We start from the raw sequence: 21,625 nt of genomic DNA, 5'->3' as shown, positions 1-21,625 counted from the left end.
TGCAAAAGCAGCATGACCTCTTTAAGCTTTAATTATTCATTAGAACTGTTTTCTTCTCTGCTGAGATTCAGAGCAACACATTTAAGCAGGGTTCCTCTCAGGTTTATGGAAGACGTAACTTCCTTGTTACACCAGCTAATAAATACAACTAAGCACAATGGCCCAACAATATTTGTAGAAACAGTATTTGGGAAAATGTGTTTAATGAATCAGAAGTGCCTTAATCTAGTCAGTCCTGAAAAGCAAAGCATATTATGCAAAATTACAATGCACTAAAGCACAGATGCATAAATATTTTATTGTCAAGATTTCTGAGTTTACTTTCAGCATTTCAGAATACATTTTGCTATGAAATGTCTCTACCTGCACTGGGGAAGGATAATGGTGGTGGTAGCTTTGGGCAATCCAATCTGGGATCTCAGAATTGGATTTAAATAATGTATCTGAATGTCCCAGCCCTTATCAGCATCAGGCACATCTTCCATTGTAACCAGAAATGCTTATTGCTTTTTACTGTCCTAGGACAGCATGGAAGTGTCTGGGAAGATTTACAGCTGGGAGGAGAAAACGAAGAAATTTTCCTTTTGCTGGGAAGACTGGACAAAAGGCAGGTGCCCCCGCGCCCGGCTGCGCCGGCTGTTGTGCCATTGACTCCCTCACAGCCCTCCCTTGTCAGTCCTTCATCTTTCTCCCTGCCCTTGTATAACAGCATCTCAGGGACCATATTTCCTCCTGAGTTTTGAAAGCAGGAGAGGACCAGTTTGTCACCACCTTGGTGAGACTTCCCGAGAGGTACGCAGCTCAGGAGGCAGGCAGCGGCTCTGACCGCCCGGGAACGGTGCCATGCACAAGGGGAGATTTGCAGCTCCTCTCCCCTTCAGACACTTCATCTGGCGTGATGCAGAGCTGACAGCTCCTCATTTCCAGGTATCACAAACTCCTCTCCCTCCACAGAAGCCCGTATGGGCTGTTCGGGGTCCCACACACTGAGCTCCCCCCAGGGCAGCATCCCTGCAATGGTCCTGGCAGAATGGCACAGGCAGCCGAAGGGCAGCTTTCCAAAACCCGCTTCTCTTAACGGGGCCACGCTCTGGTACTTACTCAGTCTCTACAACTCAGTGATACGCTGCCAATATATTTTTGCCAAGGAGACAAAAATACGTCTCTTCTTCCTACTCCCTCAGCCTATGAAAAATCTCAGTTGTGTGCAAAGAGACTCTGTGTGTGTATGTATACGTGTATGTATTTGGGGGGCAAAAAATAGAGTTTCTGTTAATTTATTTTCCAGTTGAAAGTCTGCCTTGTAGCCAGGGAAGCAGCGTTTTCACCGTGTATAAATTTGGGCAGAAGAGCCTTACTCTGTGCTGTGCAGAAATGGCAGCGCGTGCAGTGGGAATTGGGAGCAAATCCTTTAACTGCTTTGTGTCCCAGGTTCTCCTCTCTAGGATGGAGGCATGATGACTTATAAATAATTTGGGGATTTATGGGTCAAAAAGCCCTATATTAGCAAAGTTGCCTAATAATGGATGAAGAAGAGAGGCATAATCCTTCTAAGGTGGGGAGCTCTCTGTTTAAAAAGTGCTTCAATCTCCCCAAGGGCCAGAGAGACTCCAGGTATTTAACATGTTAACTTAAGTTATCTTTTAATTAAGCAAGACTCTCCCACACAGCCAGAGTTTGGGATTCTAGCTATGCTCTCTGAATGGTTTGGGTACTTTAAAAGCACCTGGTACAAAGAGGAGGGATTGGAGGCTTTTTCTAAGCTTCACAGCAACTTTGCAAACTACATGCTCCAAAAAGGTGTATTTCTTTTTCCTCCTTCCCCCCCCCGCTTTTCCCCCAGACCTTGGATGACTTCAAGGCATCAAATGTTAATGAAAGTTTGCCAGGCTTCAAGGGCTGTGAAATGGAAGTTAAAAATCCTGCACCATAGGATGGCTCTAAAAATACTCAGTCATGTCGAAATATCAACCGGCTCCAGCAGCTCTCCTGCACACAGCGCTATCAATACATCAGGGCTTTCTCTCCTAAATAAGCTCTTGAGAAAGTTTGCCTAGTGACTATAGATCACTCATGCTCCACAGACTGGATTCACCGGGTTATGTGCCAGCAAATACCTACTGGAGAGTGAGGATCTGCCGTGTCATTTAACTCTAACGGTGCTGCGAGGGAAGCACCAGCATCCGAGGGGGCTGCACCGATGCATGCCTGCTCTGCTGTGACCCCATTCAGAGGACTCATAAATGTGATATCCATCCCCCAGGATGAGCACAGCCCAAAACACCAGCCCTGTGGGTTTGCAAAGCTGAGGTCTGATGCCAGCCTGCTCACCATTAGGGTCCAGCTCCCGAGCTCTGCTCTTTGCTGTCATTCATTGTCCAGGGCGCTGGGGTTTGTAGGCTGAGTTTCTACTTTTTAGGCATGGCAACACCTAAACCCCTCTGCAGACCTGCTCCTAAGTGCTCTCGAGTAGGAGAGCTGTACCCTCATGAGACATCAATGCTTTTCCACAGCAGCTCCACATGCCTCAGGCCATCTTAGCTGATGTCTCCTGCTAACCGGCGAATACTCGATATGCTAGGTGTACTTTCATTGACTTCTGAGGGGCTCCAGCAGAGATACCGTCACCCCCTTGTGCTTTAAAGGTGTTTTTTGTTGGATTCTTTTTTTTCTAACAGCGCTCTCATGAGTGGGAATCTGGGAGCTCGTTTTCCTGCACCACAGACTCCTTTTTCTTCTCCAAGAAGTGCAACATACTTTCTCCCCATGAAGCAAATGAGGAGCCTGAACACAATGATTTGGATCGTGACTTCAAGCACAATCTTGAATACGGTGTCTAACCTGTTCCCATCACAGGAGGAGCCTCGGGAGGCTGTGACTCAGCTGCACCTCTGAGTCACGCAGCATGATGCTCCCCTGCTCTCGGGGGACAGCACCTCTTTGCTGTTTAGCCTCTATTGGCAACAAACTGCGGCTCTCCCTCTCTGGCTCAGACCTTACCCAGATGTCTGGGCCCCAAACTCTGGCCATTGCCTGCTGACCCGTGTCAGGGGAGGGACAAGGGACACCAAGAGCGTGTCCCCAGCCCACAGTGCCAGACCCAAGCCGGGTATTTGGTTCAGGTGTGTGCAGAAAGTTTCACGTTCCCAGGCATGGGCAGGCTGCCTGGTCCCACTCCAGCCCTGTGTAAGTACATTGCGAGTCAGGCTCAAATTGCTATTTTTGAGCAAGTCACTAGAAATAATTCATGTACGTGCAAGTTAAAATTCTGCTTAAAAATCACCCTCTGCCTCGGAAGCTTAAAACCTGGGAGATCTGCAGCAGCAGATATTGAATTTCATTTTACCAGGTTCTTTCCAGCTGTTACGGTAAGCTTAGATCCTCATCCTGCATTTCTTCACTCTCAGGATCTTTTCTCATGCAAATTCTAGCGCTGGCAGGACCCGCCGCACATATAAGTAAGTGTTGTGAAAAATCTGCCCCTTCTTGCACCAAACACTGAGACGCATGGTATTTCTTAAGTGAAAGTTCAAGTAATAAACCTTCTTCTTTTAAGGATTTCAAAATAAATTTCTGAATATAGAATTAATTTATCTGACGGTATGAACTGAGGTTTTGGAAAGCTGGAAGGTGCAGGTTTGTGTGTGTTAACTGTGTGAGCAACAGCGCAAAAGGAAAATGCTTTTTCATCCATGTGAGCTTCTGTAAATTGTATTCTATTCTTAGGAGAGTAAACATAACATAAAAAAAAAAATCTAATAATTTAAACCTTGCAGGAAAAGAGGCAGGAGCGATGGAAACCTCTGAAATGATAAATGTATGAATTTATTCCACTGCCACTGTGGGGTTTTAAATTAGTTTTATTTTTCTTTTATTTCTTATTGTTGACAAGCTGGGTTGCATTGCTGTACAGTTATAATGTTTACAGATAAGAAAATCGTGAAGGTCAAAAATTCTGTTCTTATTTATTCTTGTACAAGGTAATCTTCTTGTGTTGGTGACAATGCGGAGTGATCTCACGTCGCCATGGGTACCTGAATCATGCCTGTCTAACAGCAACATTCTCCATTCCTATCCCCTCCCCTTAAGTTCTTACATAGAAAAAAAAAAAGGATATCTACAAGAAAAGCTTTATGCGTGATGCAAATGATGGACTGGAGGAAACACTTTTCTTTAAGAAAGCGCGCTGTGCCAGCGGTCTCTCATACCACATGCACAGTTGGGGTGATGAATTAGTTTGTACTTGACTGTGACCAGTGAGAATTTTGCCATGAATGCTCCAAAACGCAGACTGAGTCCAATGTGTTATTGGCGTTCGTTATAATGCCTACGTGTAGACATCAAAACTGCTCAAGTTCAGATGGGTAACTTTGTCCCCATGGCAGCCTTGACCAGGGGGATGCGCTGCAAACTCAGCTGCAGCTGTAACTTGTCTTAGAGCAGCACGAGGAAACTGGAAAATTGCTGAAATCCAGATTATGGGGGAGAAGTGAGACCAGCATCTGCCCACAGCTGATCGTGGCAGGGACATGGCAGGGAGGCATAGAAACGCGGTGAAATGAAGGTGGGAAAAAAAAAAGACAACCTTAATCACGCCTTCCCTTGTTTCTGCAGGTTCAGTTCAGTGCTCTAATACCTGCTGGATGTAGCTTTCCTCGACAGTTTTGTAACATCTAAAGGAAAGAAAAGAAAATGAAGAGGAAGCAAAGTGTACGGGCCTTGATCGTGACAGGGCTACAGCTCTTTGAATGTTAGCTTTTCTCCCTGCTACAGCATGAAAGTTTTTGGTCTCTGCTAAATCGTGCTTTGAGTCAATGTGGATGGATCACGTACATGAAAGACCAGGAGCAACAGTTTCTAGAGGCTGACAGCATGGTTGTAGATCAAGACTTCTGCCTTTTTCTTTATCGATGGGAGGGACTGAAGTCTAAATTTGGGTCTTTGTGCTGGAAGTCTTTATGCAATCTTATTTTAAGGGGAAAAAAAACCCACCAAAAAAAAAAAAAAAAGAGTACTCTCCAGGAAGGGGGATCAAGCAGTGCAAGCTGCACATTTTTCTTGATAGCCAGATTTCCTTTTTACTAAAACATTTCTGACTCCAGTAGTATGCAGCAGCCAGGTAAACCAGAAACCTCAGCTGGAAAGTTTGGACCCGCAGTTTCTGGCAACAGGACAATATAGTGGAAATCAGATAAACCAGCTTGTACATACCACCTTGCTGTGAATTAGGACTGTCCTTGCGTTTCACTGTTGTACAATCAATTTCCAGAATAAGAGCCTTTCTTTTACATGGTCAGGGGGCTTAATTCAACCCTGGAATAAATGGGCAGCTAACAATGGGCCAAACTCAGCTTGGATGTCGCTCTAGTTAATTAAGAAGAGTAGCATCAGGGCTAAATTTGGCAAGGGGTGTTTACGTGACTGCCTTCAGAGGCAGGGAAGAAAAACCCTTGCTTAGCTCACTGCATCCAGCTCTTCAAATGCAAATTAACCTGTCAACATCTGCATGCAGCCACACAGGACAGCTGCAAAAAGGAGCTCCCAGCACCCAGAAGAAGGGCTGGAAATGTTTAGTTCCAAACAGCTATTTTCTAAAATAATTTCTAGTAAATAAGAATACATTTAAAGTGGTAAACTGAGCATCTGCTACACGAAACGAATGGAGGACAGCATGTGAAAAGAAACATATGTCAAGTGTGCACTTCAGATGCATTGACTACTTGCCTCTAAAACAGAGCGAATTTAAACATATTTGCAGCAAACACTGAGAAAAAATTGCCTCTGTGACCTGAAGAAGAGCCTCAAATAACGGCACAATTTAAGCTTGGCCATACCTTGCCTTTCCCGTGGTGGAAGAGAGCAGTTCATTGTATTTCAGCTCCTGCCTGGCTTCTTTTACTGAGGCACACATTGGGAATGCCAAGCCCAGACGGCTTTTGTTTGGAGCAAACAATGTCCTTTTACCAGTACATTTAAAAACCAAGCAAACCAAGTCACTGCTGGAGCCAAATCATACCAGGTTCAGTTCATAGGAGGGAAGATACGAAAATACCCCTGTGCTTTTTATAAAGTATCTTATATGCCAGCAGAAGAGACAGTGACATCCTTACTCGGACTGATTCAGCAATGTGTACAGCAGGAACCGAGCTCCGTCGCTGGAAGGGGATTGCTTGTGACTCAATCTCTTTCTTCAACACACTGCAACTCAGGGAAATTGCATTTCAGTATTTCATTGAGCCCATTATCCTTAGACAAAATCTCTACTGACTTAACTGAAGCTCTTTCTTACTTACAAAACAAGTACAGGATAAGGCCCTTGCAGCAGGCAAGAGAAGGAGAGGTTGGATTTCAGCTCTAAAGGGTGCAACTCTTCTTTGTGAAGCAGCATGCAGGAATATTTCTTGCTTTCAGTATAACTGGGCATAGGGCACGCTCTGATACCTCTTTTTTTGGTCAGGGGAACAATCTCCCTACCGAACCTGGGACGCGTGTGCCGTCTGTCCATCTGCTGAGGCTTTGCTAAGTTTTTGGTTATGCAGCTGTGATCTCACGGTGCAGCCATCTCCTATGGTCCTCTTAGGAGAGAGGGAAACCAGAATGGAAACAAGCCATGAGCAGCTTCTGCAGAAATAACTTTGCTATGATAATGTGGTATAATTAAACAAGACTCATAAATCTCACCGTTATAAAACCCCATGGCTTGTGCCAACACTTTTACTCATCAGCCTGAATCAGGGCTGAGGAAATAGTCAAGATCTTTGACTCAGTTGACAGCGTTAGGCTTTGTCCTGTTCACCTCGGCGTACCATAGCATCTTACCAACTAACACAAAATGAGAAGACGAAAGAGAAAAGCCTCTGGAAAAACCAGAAACCTGCCAGACACAACTACGGTTCCCAAGGAGAACCTCAGAAAGGAGATCTCGCTTCCTGGCCCTTCACAGCGCCTTCCCCTCTTTGCTCGGGTTTGCTTCAATATTTTTTTCCCCCTGATCCTGGGAACTACAATTACAGAAACGAAGAGCCTCCATTGTAACAGCGGTGAACTGACATGGCCCAGCAGCGGAGCCGGGGTTTTAATCCCCTTGGCTTGCAGAGCAGCACAGTGTGCTATTGAGTGCATGTCCACCATGGCAACAGTGGTGGTGCTCCAAGAATTCGATTTCCACGGTGCCCCTGGGCCTTGCCTTGACATCTTCATTGTTCCACAGCGAAATAAATAAATAAATAAAATCCAAGGGCAGCATAAAGGCAGTGCAAAATATGGAATGCTATAGAACAGGGTTACCTAATGGTTAATTTAGAAAGGAACATATCATTAAAAACGTATGAAGGTGGCTACATATTGGTGCTGTATAAATATTTAAAGGGATGCCTCTCGTAAGGGCAGCGTTCCAAGCTACACCTAAAATAACACGTGCGAAAGAAGAGTATTTCACCATTTGGACTTGTTTAATCCGCCTTCAAAAGGCTTTTTCAGCCCAGCTACTGAACATTAGTATGGGAAAGGATATCAGACAAAACTCATTTTTGGTGTAATTCTACCAAAGTCAGCGGAGTTAAACTGAAGATGATTTTTCTGGCCTTTTAAATAGAGTGTAATTTTCTCCATGGGTAGTTATTAAACGCTGTTGAGAGAGATTGCTGCTGCTGTTGGAAAGGCTTTCTGGAGAGGTCACTCTGTCCCATGTGAATAGCACCAGTGAAAAACCAGAAGGGTTGTAGTTTTTACAACTTGAAGAGTCCCTGGGGGCTTTAACTACACCACACATCACTGCATGACCCAAAGCTAAGAGCACATATCTATTCTGAGTTGAGATATCCTGGCGTGACATCCACTCCTACATTACAAGACTTCTGCCTGTAGAAATTGCTTAAAATATTGGAGGGGGCATTGCAAAAGATATCCATGTGGACATTTGGTCCCATCTCCGTCAGAGAGGACATATTGCTTAAGTACACTTTCTGAGGCTCAGCTGCTCTATGTCGACCTTTTGGGGCTGGTTAGGATTTGTATCCCTTTCACCAACTGTCCTAAGCACTGGTTGAGAAGGGCATTCCCTATCCTTCTTATTTTGGACTCCGATTCCTGTAGCCTTGTCTGCACATGGACCAATTTGAAGGGTGCAAAAATGTCCAACTGAGCACCTACTGCATGGCCTCAGGACATGACAGACATCCTCAGCCTGCATAAGTCCTAGACTAAAAGGTTACTATTTTTTTTGGCATTGGCAAGATTAGCATCTGGGAAGGCACCGTTGCTGTCAGCAGCTCTCAGAAGGCACCTGAGAGGTGAGAAGGCACTTGGCATAGGCAGGTCCCCACCCAGCACACACATTTCCAGAATTGCTCTTTCAAGGCACCTGGGTTTTCTTCCTGCCTACACAGGGAGCTCAGCTGTCCAGCCAAGGACTCTGCTGTGTCTTGCAGAAATCAGAAGGTCAATTCTTAGGCAATGCAGCACCAAACTTTGTCTGGATCGTGCATAAATCAAGGTAAATCTTGGCCTAAATGGGGGCCAAACCCAGAGAATTATTTAACCATTTTACAAAAAGCCTAACTAGAAAGACTCTTGGGATGAAAATGGGAACGCATGAGACTTCATAGTTTATATATGTATTAACTTCCCACTGGTGAAATTACAATGCAAAATAGTATCGCTAAACAAAATTGTGAAGCTCTGTCCCTTGAGATAGTTAAAAATTAAATGGGCAAAGCGTATACCAGAGGGCCTATTCTTACCCTTGTAGGACTTTGGGCTCAATCGTAGGTATTTTCTCTCTCTCACAGCTACAATGCTGAGCTCCAAGAAAGGATTTGTCTGTGCGATACAGTGAAGCTCAGCAATAATTACCCATTGTGCTATGTGATGAGCCATCCTTTTGGTTCTTCAGTAACCCGTGCACCTGGACTTCAACTAAAACCAAATAATATGCACAGAAAACATTTTTATGTAAAAGGAGGTGAACATCACTAAAAATCAGAGAGCCTTTGTATGGCATGCCAAACTGCTGAAGCGAAAAAATGTCTTCAGTGAAAGGGCTCAGATGCGAGCATGTTTCAGTGCACAGCTCCAGGAAAAACTCTGATAATAAATGTGAGCTTGTTATCGTTGCTTTTCAGTGGGAAGTAAAGCCGGAAGCAGGGTCGTGCTGGCTAATTGAAGCTTACATTTTCATTCAAGCACTGCATTTTAATTATAAACTGGTGACACAAGTGTCACTTAGTTCTTATCCTGTTTTAAGCGTGCATACGTATAAAAAATATTTTCAGTTATTAATTTATTCTTGTGATCATATTCATTATCCTACATTATGTCTACCAGGCACGTGTCTAATGACATGTTTGATACACGCTAATTCTCATGCCTCTTTTAATACAGGGCTTACACACACATTTTAGGCTGAACACGGTGCCAGTTGGCCACCAAAACAGGTGCACATTAATGCTATAAAATCAGCATTAGGAGCTGTGTACCCATATTCTGGCCAGCTGCAACCATTTGCTCAGCCCTCCCGGGGCAGAGCAGTCATGCCAGCAAAAGGGATAACCTGTGGGAGTAGCTGCATCCAGCGCTGACGCCTGGAGATGCCGACGGCGAGGTCCTGGCTGCCCAGGTCTGGCCCTGATCCTGAATCACTTGCCCTTCATCCAGCTTCTGCATGTGAGTGCTCCTCTGATCCTGCAAAGTCGAGCGTGTTGGCTCTTTGCGCGGCCAAAGCCCTGGGTAAGACGCAGAATTCAGATGGAAAATTTCTGGCCTGTTTTTCCTTCTCTATGGGGTTTTGCTGCTGTGTCCAAAGACTGTCTCCAGCTAGAATGCTGCCATTTATGTACAGAAATTAGAATAAAGTGAGGAAAAAGGTCACTGGGAATTGGCTACCGAGAGACACAAAAAAACCTGTCATTAAAAATCAGACCAGGAGTACAAGTAAAAACAAGGGGAATATCCCTAGAAAGCAAGTTATGAGGGTAAACCTCTTTCAAAGACATCAGATGGAATGGGATAGCTATTTTTTTCCCTTCTTAATTTGCTACCAAACTATAAAGAGGATTCTACTTTAATAAGCACTACCGTAGCGGGACATTGCAAATGAATTGTTCGAATGGCTATAATTAGAAGTGATACTGTGAATACAGCCCTAGCATATTCCTAAATACTACATGTTTTATTTCAGGTCTTGCATCTTTAAGGATCCCAACGCATCTCCAAAACTGCCTGCCTTTGCCAGCGCTAAAGGCAAGGACAAGAGTACAGCAAAACGTGCAGAGCAAAGGAGAAACGCTTACCAACCTCTGAAGCAAACCTTCAGTCTACTGAGGAGAACCATAGGATGTTTAATCTCATGATTAGCAGATAGCGGCATAGTCTTGGATAAATATTTTTGGAAACACCTAAGTAACTTAAAAAATGAAATCCTGTTGACTCCCAACACAACGTAAGCTTCAAAGACAAACCGTCACTGGAAATACGGTTAGAGTTCATAAGCCACAGTCTTTGAAAAGACTGCTCATCATCTCGGAGCATCTTTTGTCGACAGACAAAAATGTGTTTTCGCAGCGGGCAGAGCTGGGGGGACGTGGACCAGCTCTGATCCAAACGCAGGGTGGGCAGATCCAAGCAGCGCGAAGCCTGAGCCAAGAAACTCGGCCTCTTGCCAGGTTTATTGGCTTGGGTTCAGCGCATGCATAAATGTAGAGGGGCTGTTGGATTGGGGCCGTCTGCGTCCTACTGGTCCGTCTGGAAGAGGTTGGTCTGTCTGCACAGAGCACACTGGTGAACCCAAAATTGCTGTAATGGCAAATACCTGACGCGCTGCTGCCTGCCGGCAGGAGGATGAGACTCAGCACCCAACTGGTTAGCGTTAGCAACTCTAGTTTTAAGAAGCCATTTCCAAACTGTTACATAGCTCCTTGATTTATTAATTGATATTTTATCATGTCTAGGATAGCTCTGCTTGATACTGACATTTTCCAGCAGTTCCCCTAATAAAACCCAATTGAAATCGTTAATAACGTTGCCGAGCTCTAATTGTACAGAATAAACCGCTGTCAGCCGGGTGTATGTCAGGTAGCAGAGCGGGACCAGGGGACATTAAATTTGGGAGGAAATAGATGAATAGTCTGGGGCTCTCCCTCTGCAACCTGCGCTGGAAACCAAGTTCCTGAAGTTGTGGCAGTTCACAGTTGCCAACAAATAACCTACCCACCATCAGCAGAGGCATATCTGGAGAATAACAATCTATTTGGGGCTATTTACTCCACTGGCTCAAGTAACAGAGCTCTGTTCAGTGAGTCTGAGGGCTTCGACCCTGTTCATGATCCATGTGGATAAAAATGTGATGTGACATAATGCAACTTGCTGTTTCATCAGCTTGCTAAAAACAAACCAACACACCAAGAAACCAACTCTAGCCAATTTTGCATTAAAATGTATGCAAGTATGTAAAGGAGCATTGCCATGGTTTACCTGAGTTTAGAAGACCCGCTGGACAAAGATGATTAAAGCCCACTATTGCCATTAGTGAGTCATATACAAAGGAATATTACTAACTTTCATATCTGGCTACCTTTGAAAACTCAGTCTAAATAGTCACAAGGTCTTCCAGCATTAAGAGTTTGCTATTTCATTTGCTTGCGGGCAGCTGAATGCTGGGGACTGAGCTTTAAAAAAAACCTAAGAGCATGGCAATTCTTACAACAAAATTATCCAGTGTCTTGCTAATAGCCATCACTGATATTCAGTGAGCCATGAGATAGGTATGCACAGCTCTAAGATAGGTATATGCAATAAGTTGTATTTTAGATTTGATCATATTTAGGCAATGTACCTCTGGCAAGATCCTATTTCAAGTCATAATTGCAACATGTCATGGTTCCTTTTTAATACCTTGCAGCAACAACAGATAAACTATGCCTCTGGGATGCAAGTAAGACACAATAACAATCCTAACATTACTGAATGCTATATATTTGGACAGGAGAAAATATTCAGTCACCCATATTCTATAAAAAATGGCATTATTTAAAACGTATAAATGGGAGAAAACTGATCCGAAACCTCCGGTAGAGAATTGGCAGTGACTTAAAAATGGTTATTAACTAAATCTGAAAAAACCCTGGCAGCTAAACAAGGGTGGTAGTTCCTCACTGAACTGAGTACCTCTCCCACTCGAACAGGGGATGCTCGTCGCTTCTGAATATCTTTGAAATATTTGGCATTATCAAGCTAACGGGACTGGCTAAGTGAGAAGCATTCAAAGGGCAGAACTAAGTGGCACAATTCCAAAACAGCAATTAAAAGGTGGAATGCTTGAAAAAGAACAATAAAAGAGGTTAATTCGTATCAGGGCCTGGCAATCTGCACAGGAAATACTGTAATTCCATAATGCGCTCTGCCTTCATCTGTCTCTCTGTATCATGACCGCATGTTTATAATCTAGCATTCCTTCACATATAACATTTGAGAAAAAATGACTCAATTCTATTAAGGAAAGAACTTACAGTGTTATTTGTAAAGTAAGCAGGAGCCTGGATAAACACATGGGACACAAAGTAAAACAGGTAGATAAAAAAGAACCCAAACCTCATACCTTTTGACAAGTATATGATTATACATTTTTCATTGGCAGGACGGCACAGAGATGCTCGAGAGTTAAGAAGAGAAATTAAAAATCGTGGATTTCTACCTGGGGCAGTATCTACCAGTTTTCTACAGAAAGACTCTCGCATTGTCATTGAAAAGCTGATTTAGAAGGTACCTTTTTAGCAGAAGAAAAGTTATAACATTTCAGCAAGGAAAGGCAAAAAGAGAATGAGAACAAAGATGTTAAGACGACAGGATGCCACAAGAAGGAGGAGAAAGAGGGGCTGGACTATCTGCCAGGCTAAATCAAGAACTGCTTCAACGCTTTCACTGCATTTGACACACACGTGTAACAATTGGCAAAAATGCCCCCAGATTTGAAGGGAAATCTAGCTGAAGTCTGTCTAGGCTGGGCTATCCATCCTGCAGGCAGCTTGCCCTGAGGCTTGCTATTTTGAGATATTAGAAAGGCCATTTATCATTAATATTATAATAAATCCCAATATAGAGAAAGTCACCGTCTCAAATGTTGCTGTGGTCCCCAGCACCTCTGTGTGCCCCTCAAAATAGCCAAAATAACCACTCTGACAGAAAAAATACTAGCCGAAACCCAGAAAAGAGCCGCCTTCCACTCTAAAATTTTGAAGGTAAAATGAACTGATGTACTTGGGAGTGGGGACAAATAACTAAAGGAAACAACTATCTCGGAATAGAAGAGAGAGGACAAAATATATTGTAATTTAACTGATCAAAATATGCTGAAGAAGTGAGAGACTTCAGGGCAAGGCAGAAAATAGCAAGAAGCCCTGCACAGCACTGGGGCTGTCTATGGAAAACATTCTTTTGTTCTGAAGTCATAAATGTGTATCAGCCTCTCAGACATATGGGCAGTTGTGCATTTATCCTGTTTATTTTACTACTCCTGTGCATCCTGCCTTGCCATCTGTTGGTAAGAATTTGGATGCTGAACCATAAGTCTGCAACATAATAAATACCAGTAAACAGAAATCTAAAATGAAGATAAGCACAAAGTAATGTTTGGAAGCAGGACCAGTTTTTCAGTTCAATAGTATGATTTATTTCCTGAGATGAGTTTTGGCTCAGAAAAGAAGGACCAGCAGGAAAAGGTCCAATTGAAGGGACAGATCTACGATCCCTTCTCTTATATTGGCTTCATATTGGCATAACTCCACCGCCTTCCTAGAAAGCAGTTAAATTTACGTAGGTGGAGAATCAGACTTAATCCTGTCCCTCAAGGAAGACATGCTTAAACACAAAATATTGCATGTATAAAACATAAGTTGCAAGCAAAATGCTTCAAAACCCAGTTAAAGTAGTGTTCATGCACCACCTCCGAGCTGGGCAGCCCTACCGCCGTGTCCCAGTTTCTCCACATCTTCTTTTCCCTTTTATTATTAGTATGAGAGGAAAGTGGGTGGGAAGGAAGCACAGTCATCCCTCCTAGTCAGGGGCAGAAAGATAAAGTAACTGGCCCCAAATCAGGCAGGAAGCCTAGCGAAGCCCAGACCCGTAAGTCCACCCACCCTCCTCCTCCCTCTCCATTTCCAGTTTGGGGATACAGAAAGCACTGCTCAGCTCCTTGACACACAAACCACACAGACACCAACTAAATTTCTGGGTGCTGAGAGGTATTAATAACAGACTTCAAGTTACACTCAGTACCTAAGCACTCCTACCTCCTCAAAAGAACTAAAAATGAGATGAAACCACTAGCCTCCCCTCCTAATATTTTTTCTTTTTTTCTCTGTTTCTGCAAAGATACACAAGGCTACAGAATGGAGATATCGGATACACTCCCCTTCTCCCCCAGCTTTTTAAGGAGGTTCATGTGTTTCGCACCTGGCGAGACTGTGACCAAAGCTACAGGTTGGCCAGCACGATCGGGGCAGAAGTAACGCAGAGGAGTGACCCAGCAAATGGGACAGGATCCACCGGAGAAATAATTACTGTGTTGAAATTTTATAGGAACAAAAAAATACATTGTCATATTTGCCTGTTTTACCAGTTTACAGTGGTGAGGGTTAGTAGAGTTGCCAGAAGGCAGGGCAAGGCCTGACGAGGTGCAACGCTACGAGCTCCGCCAGTATCTAAAAAGAGTAATAAAGGCCCATGGCAGAATCATAGAATCATACAATGGTTTGGGCTGGAAGCGACCTTAAAGATCATCTAGTTCCAACCCTCCTGCCATGGGCAGGGACACCTTCCACTAGACCAGGTTACAAAAGCCCCATCCAACCTGGCCTTGAAGGTTGAAGGTCACTTAAAGGTAATGGCTGCTGGAAGAAGCCCAAAGACTACATTACATTACATTGCAAAGGTCGCCACGAAGCCCAGAATGACTTACTACGGCTCTGACAGATACTACCACAAATGCCATCCGTCAACCACCTACAATATGCAGTATAATTATATACAGAATAAAAAAGTAACTATAGCACAACACGGACAGAGGTGTCCTGTTTGTGTAACCCAATGCCTCCTTGATTCTTCACAAAACATTTCTGAAACCTAGGTAAGATTAATATTATCCACATTACATCTTGCAGAGAGGAAGAAGCTTTACAGCTGGACTACAAATGTGCTTGCATTGGTTTACAGCCTTCGGGGAGTATCGCTAATGCACAGAAAGTCTTTGGGTTCTAAGTTTTGCATTGGGATATCTGACATGCTGAGAGCCACGGAGAAAAAACCAAACCCTTCATGTAGCCTGATAGCTCCCTGCTGGCTATATAGTAGATCGAGTTCAAGAAAGCAAATTAATTCATTAAAGCACATATATTCAGTCAATTAGCTTCAGATCCCTGTTTCATAGAGCGTCTCAGGAAGAAAGGATGTTTTGTTACATCAATACGGTCATTTGAGACCCTCTGTTACAAATGTTCAAAGAAAGAGATGCATTTAGGAGATCTGTGCTTTTTTTATTTGAGAAGAGAATAGATAATGCCTTAACCCATCTTCTGCTGACAGTTCCTCCAGCACAAAACCTCTCAGTATTTTAAAATATGTTATACTATGGACAATATTTTGAAGAGATTGAACTCTGCATCCTTACAGATTGCTCCAAATTCAGAAACTCTCTCTAGCAAATGGAATGCTCTTGAAAAAAATTAACCTAAAAAGCCTGTCAAAAATCACTCCATCAATTGCTGGCAAAACTGCACTGCTTCAAACACTGTTGCGAAGGTGACGCTGGAGCTCTAAGAATTACTTTTGAAAACAATGAGTGCAGCACAGGCACTTTCTCAACAGCACGTTTTACCAAGGAAATGGAGACGGTATGAGCAGGATGTATGGAAAGAAAGAATGAAAACAGGGGCTGAATCTCAGAAAAGTCCTTCTCTAACATGTTTACATTTGTTTTGAAAGATTCATGATGAAAGTTCACTCTTCAGGACCTATAATGCCTATACAAAATACATATATATTGTTCTAGAAATAGGCTACGGCATACACAGAGTAAGTTTTTCATAGCAGAGACACCCATGTGTGTATTCTCCCTTTGCAGCTACCTCCTTTCACAGTGTGAATACAGGCTCACATGCCTGTAAAGACTGAGAAGACCAACCGTCTCCTAATGTGCCTGTGGATATAACCTCCAAGGCAGGTCATGGCTGACAGTAAAGCGATATAACATTTGCTCTTCGACAAATAAAACTTTGGCAAAAGCATTTGAATATAAAGTCTGCATTGTATTTAGTTTATTACAAATAGTGGTGGTGCTAGGACTTCATAGCTTTGCTTTGAGAATACTAAAGAATATTCATTCTTTTTGGATGAGCCATGAATTTGCAGTATTGATGGCTAGCAGCCTTCCTTTATTTGCTTGCCTCAAACATTTGTATAAGCATTTTTATTTTGTTTTCAAGAGTATCCATGGAAGCAGCGCATGCGCGTGCTGCAGTTCCCATGTTTGTGTGCATTCATCCAAGCCGGAAGACTCGCAAATAATTGTGCAAATGTGCGTTTGTGCAAGTTTTCAAGTCATAAATGATTTACTCGATCCTTCCTCCCAATTATAAATGTTCCAACCACCCAGTCAGGAAGGACACATGGTTCCACGTGAATTAAATAACCAATTGTACCACTTGAAAAGTAAATGGTAAACAGGGAATACTAAAAGCAGTAGACACAATGGCTTCAAAGAGATTCATATGCTGAAGTGTTTAATAAAATACTCTTTGAATAAATTTAAATTACAAGTACATTACTGGATTTCATATCTTGATGTCACAGAGCCTGCAGAGCTCTCTATTGTGAGCTGTCCTATTAACTTCAGCACGATTGTTCACCAAGATAAGCAGTTTCAGTGGATAAAGTGGTGTTTTAAAATCTTTTTTTTTTTTCCTAGGCAAATATTTTAATAGCAGATCCTCCTTGTGAGTAAGACTGTGCAAGGCTTACATAGCTGTGCTGCACATTTACCATAGGAATAGGGGCTGCTGGAAAATTATGGTGGTTTAATCGCTCTTTCTCAGGTTAGCTTGACCACGAAATGATTATTCATAAGACACAGCATTTGCCGTGTTTGCAAGACTCTGCTCTGCACCATCTTGACAGGGACCCACAGCTTGTGACAACTACCATAGCTCGAGTGTGGACACGGGACATAAGAGCAGCCACTTGAAATGGGGCTGATTTGCTCTTATTATTAATTTGTGGGTTGGGGTGCAGATTTCAGGTGTGGGTGGCTGCATGGGGGCTTCATCAGAAACTTCTCACTCCAGTGCCAGTTTAACTTTAGCTGTCAAAACTGCAGTTATCGTAGATGCCGTGGCCGCAGAAAACCAAACACCAGCTTTGCCAGGGAACCCCTGGGCCGTTTTACTGCAGAGGCTCAGTCGAATCACATCCACTTCTGCTATATGCACATTCATACCAAGAATTATTTTAAACAATTTCCTACGTAAGGCAATTACCTTGGATATAAGTTTTAAAAATCCATGCAGAAATGCTGCTATTATTTAAAATCCACTCAATGAGCCTCCTACCTCCACCTTTGACAAACACGCTAAAAGAACAAAACTGGGATTATACAGGCAAGAGTTTGACTGACGTATCATTAATGCTACTTCTTGAGTGACTAAGCTCCATAGTAGTATCGAATACTAGTACTGAAACATGATTTCATCCCTAAGACAGCTGCAGCTCCAAACAAAGATAATATGCTGGATCCCTAAACTGTATCACTCCAGTTATCCTTATGATGCTAATTTGTTGTAAAACGTTGTCTCAAAGAAGAAAAACAGGAGAACGTTGAGGAACCCCTTAATAATTTGATGAGAAGGTTATTCTTTTCCATTCTGTTTCAACGATTTTGTTTGAAATCTTGGAACTGGAGATACTGAACAGGTGATTGTTCAAAATCCAGCATATAGGTTGTTTTATAGATATAGCTGAGAAACATTTTAACGGAAAATTTCAATTGACCTGAAATTTACACCGTGAAATGCTTTATTCATGTCAAAAGCAATTTGAGAGGCTAAGGTATTTTCAGCTTTTGCACATTTGCATCTTAGATTTGTCTTTTTGAGATAAGAGTGAAATAGTGCTTAAGACCATTAAAATAATTTAAGTAGGTTTTTATAATTACTACTCCAAAACACAAAAAGAAGTTCTAAAAATAGGTTTGAAGCCAGACCGTTTAATCACATATAAAAATCTATAACTGAAATTATTTTCTTGCTGTGTATCTCCTCAGAGTTGCAACTATTATGTTGATTTTACTAAAAGACCCATCCACTCGGAAGGAGTGATGCTCTGAAACAATCAAGGGGGTGTTGTTTTCAATCAGCTTCTAGAAATGGTTTTATTATTTTATGAAACAAAGGAACCTTTCCATGTCGAAATCAAAGTCCCATGATATGGTTTAAAGCATGAATATTTTAATGTATCTATAGATTTTATCTTACAAAGACAGAACATACTGAAAATGTAGGAGAGAGTGTAGTCTCTGTTCCTCATATCTGTGAACAGATGACAGCTTTCTCAAATTGTCCATTCTTAGCACATATTTGACAACTTTAAAATTTGTAACTTTGTAATTTGATTATGAGCATTGGAATTTTGAGCAGAGCAGCTCAAGTGCCATTGGATAGATGGGTCCCATGAAAGGCTTTTTTGTCCCCTGAATTGATGAGGATTCAAGGTTCACTTGCACACAACTGCTGGGTGCAATTTCCCCACAGATACCCTTGCAAATAAAATGTGCTCAAGAAGGCACAGGTGCTGCCCCGGTGATGCAATGAGACCGGAGATCAGCCAGCATTACTGGGCACCCTTTGCGATGCTGCCCATTTCTCACGACTTCACTGACTTCTTTTTTTTTTTAAATAAAGTTCTGACTTAAGCCCAGTTGAAATCAAGGCAAAAATTCCACCAGTTTCAGTCAAAGCTGCACTTCATTTCTATGAATGAGATTCCTGGAAGGCCACACAGAAATCCTGACTTGAGGAAACTCAGGGATTTCTCCTGAAGACGACAGGCCCAGTCTAGCAGAGCAAGCTCAGCAACTCCCCTAAGATGCAAACAAACTTATTTTCCATGGAAAACGGAGACTGAAGACACTAGAACAAGCTCAGTGAAGATCACAAGATTTGGTTCAAGCGGAGGATGCTCAGCATTTCTGAAGCAAACTCAGGAGCTCTCAGATGCAAGCCCTCATTTTCCAGGTGCCATAAAAGCCCATACCGAGAGTTAGATTTCCTTTAGGAGTCATAAAGCCAAGCATTATTATTACCCGTAAAGCTTCACATTTCAGTAATTCTTTCTCTCTTTATTGTCTAAAAATATCTTCTTGTCCTACAGCTATTCTATGTATGCATACTATTACTAGGTAGCAAATCTGATATTTTATGAGAAAAATGATGTTACACTGTAGCCTTAAATTGTTACCAAAAGGAGGAGATGAGAACAGACGTGATGATGAGGTACTTCTACCATGCCACAGCCTTTTCTGGGGAGGAAAAAACCTCTGAATACGGCTGCTAGACTCTGAACTATAGCTGGGTTCGTCGGGGCTGAGCTGTCTGTCAGTTAGAATAAAGCAGGAAACCAGGTTTGTAAAGTTCATGTGTGCTAAGTTGTGCTGATGGAATTAGGTGCACTGCAGCCGATATGCCAAGTGCATTACTGGGGGAAGACAGACTCCAGCGTGCCCCCACCCCCACGAGCCACAAAGCAGCTCAGCAAAAGTCAACAGCTTTCCCCTATGCTCTCCCTTTTATCCAGCATCACTGAGACGCTGTTATTTGTTCGCGCAGAGGGAACGGACCCAGCAGGTGAGGGGGTTCAGAGCCACTGCGGCCCTGGCCCCCGCTGCCAGCGCCTGCCTGCGGCATGTGTCCCTTTCCTGGGGATGCGCTCGTTTCCCACGGTCAGGGCTCCGCACGCTCGGCTGACAGATGTTGTTTCCCATCTGGGCTTTCCGATCTGCTATGCCAAATCCTCTAAACACCCATGTGTTTCTTTGTCCCGGTAGTTACCCGCCACGCCTTCTCTACAACTCCATTTTCAGAGAGGGAGCCACATGTTTGGCCTCTGCGGGGAACGGGGTGTCCTGCACCCATCTCAGCCACTAAAGCACGTATCTTTTTATTTGTTAATATTATTCACCCTGACCCTTGGGCTGTATTAAGTAACGGCGGGTCCACACTGAAGCACTTGAACAGTAGCAACAACATCTTCAGCCAGGTTGCCGGTGTCTCTATCTGAGGGTAGATGGGGAGGAACTTGGGTTTCCACTGTCCTGCCCGAGAGTTGTGGCTGAGCCCCAAAGCCCCTGAGGCCAAAGACCCGGGGGGTCCCCAGCCCCGAAGCCTGCGGGGCTCAGATGCACCCCAAAAAGCCCCGAACCCGCCAGGAGCCCCCCAAAGCCCTGAAGCCCCGGGGGTCCCTCAGCCCCGGGGGGGGCCGCGGAGCAAGGTCGCCCCCCTGGGCAGAGCTCCCCCGGGCAGAGCTCCGCATCCCGCCGTCCGGTTCCCATGGCAATCTCGGAGATGCCGGTTGCCACGGTAACGCCATCCTCCTCCTCGGCCGTGTCCGAGCCAGCGGCGCGGCTCCGGCTCCGGCTCCGGCTCCGGCTCCGGCTCCGGCTCCGGCTGGGCTCTGCCCGGCAGCTCCGGGCGCGCAGCCGGTCCCCCCGGGAAGTTGCTTCCCCCTCCCCGGCGCGGCGCGGCCCGGCCCCCCGGTACCTTCGAGGCAGCAGATCCTCCAGAGCCCCGAGTGCGTGAGATCGCCCCGCGCCCGCCGCGGCGGCCCCTGCGCCTCGTCCGCCGTGATGTTGGTGCCGTTGCAGATGTGGGCGCTGGAGTAGAGCCAGTAGTCGGTGCCGATGGCGATGGCCATGAGGCTGAAGGCGGCGAAGGCGCCTACCGTGGTCAGCAGCATCTGGACGCCACGGTCACACCACACCATGGTGCTTCATAGTCCCCGCACGGGCGCGGGGGGCCGCACGACACCGCCCGGCAGCCGCCGCCGCCGCCGCCGCCCGCGGGAGGCAGCCGAGTCACGGGGCGGGGGGCGGAGGCGGCGGCGGGGGCGCGGCTGGGGGGGGGGGAGCCGGAGGGAGGGAGGGGGGAGCCGCTCGCCGCTCGCCGTCGCCGCGGGGCCGGGCTCCGCCGCCAGCCGCGCCCCGCCGCACCGCCCCGGCCGCGGGAGGGAGGCAGGGAGGGAGGGAGGGGCCGCCCGGCCGCGGACCCCCCGGGACGGGGGTGGGGGTGCAGACCACCCGCCCGACCCCCGACGTACTGCCGCCCCGCCGGGGAGAGCCCGGCCCGCAGCCCCCGGCCCGCAGCCCCCGGCGGGGCTCGGGCATCGCTTTGTTCGTTTGCCCTCGGTGGGCTCTGCAGGAGCGCGGTGCCACGTCTGAAGTGGCAACTTCACGGGGGAGGAAGGTGCGAGCGTGGGCGAGTCCGGCTCTCCACCCCGCACACGCCAGAGCCCGGCCAGAATGCGTGTGGAGATCGGGAAGGTGTTGCCCACCTAAAGGGTGCAAAGCTCTGCACCTTCACTGCTGTCTCTC

General features: G+C 45.0%; 1 protein-coding gene across 1 annotated transcript in view; it reads right to left on the bottom strand.

Moving 5' to 3' along the window:
• Positions 1–21,018, bottom strand: part of CACNG4 (calcium voltage-gated channel auxiliary subunit gamma 4) — a 40,733-nt gene extending 19,715 nt beyond the window's left edge. Inside the window, exon 1 of the mRNA XM_050908594.1 lies at positions 20,796–21,018. Within this exon, the coding sequence (XP_050764551.1) occupies positions 20,796–21,018 (223 nt within the window). The remainder of the gene's footprint in view (positions 1–20,795) is intronic.
• Positions 21,019–21,625: the final 607 nt, after the last annotated feature.

Source organism: Gymnogyps californianus, chromosome 19, assembly GCF_018139145.2.
Source record: "Gymnogyps californianus isolate 813 chromosome 19, ASM1813914v2, whole genome shotgun sequence".
In the NCBI taxonomy this organism is placed as follows: Eukaryota; Metazoa; Chordata; class Aves; order Accipitriformes; family Cathartidae; genus Gymnogyps; species Gymnogyps californianus.
The sequence above is the reverse complement of the archived record's forward strand: the minus strand, read 5'-3'. Positions and strand labels throughout refer to the sequence as shown.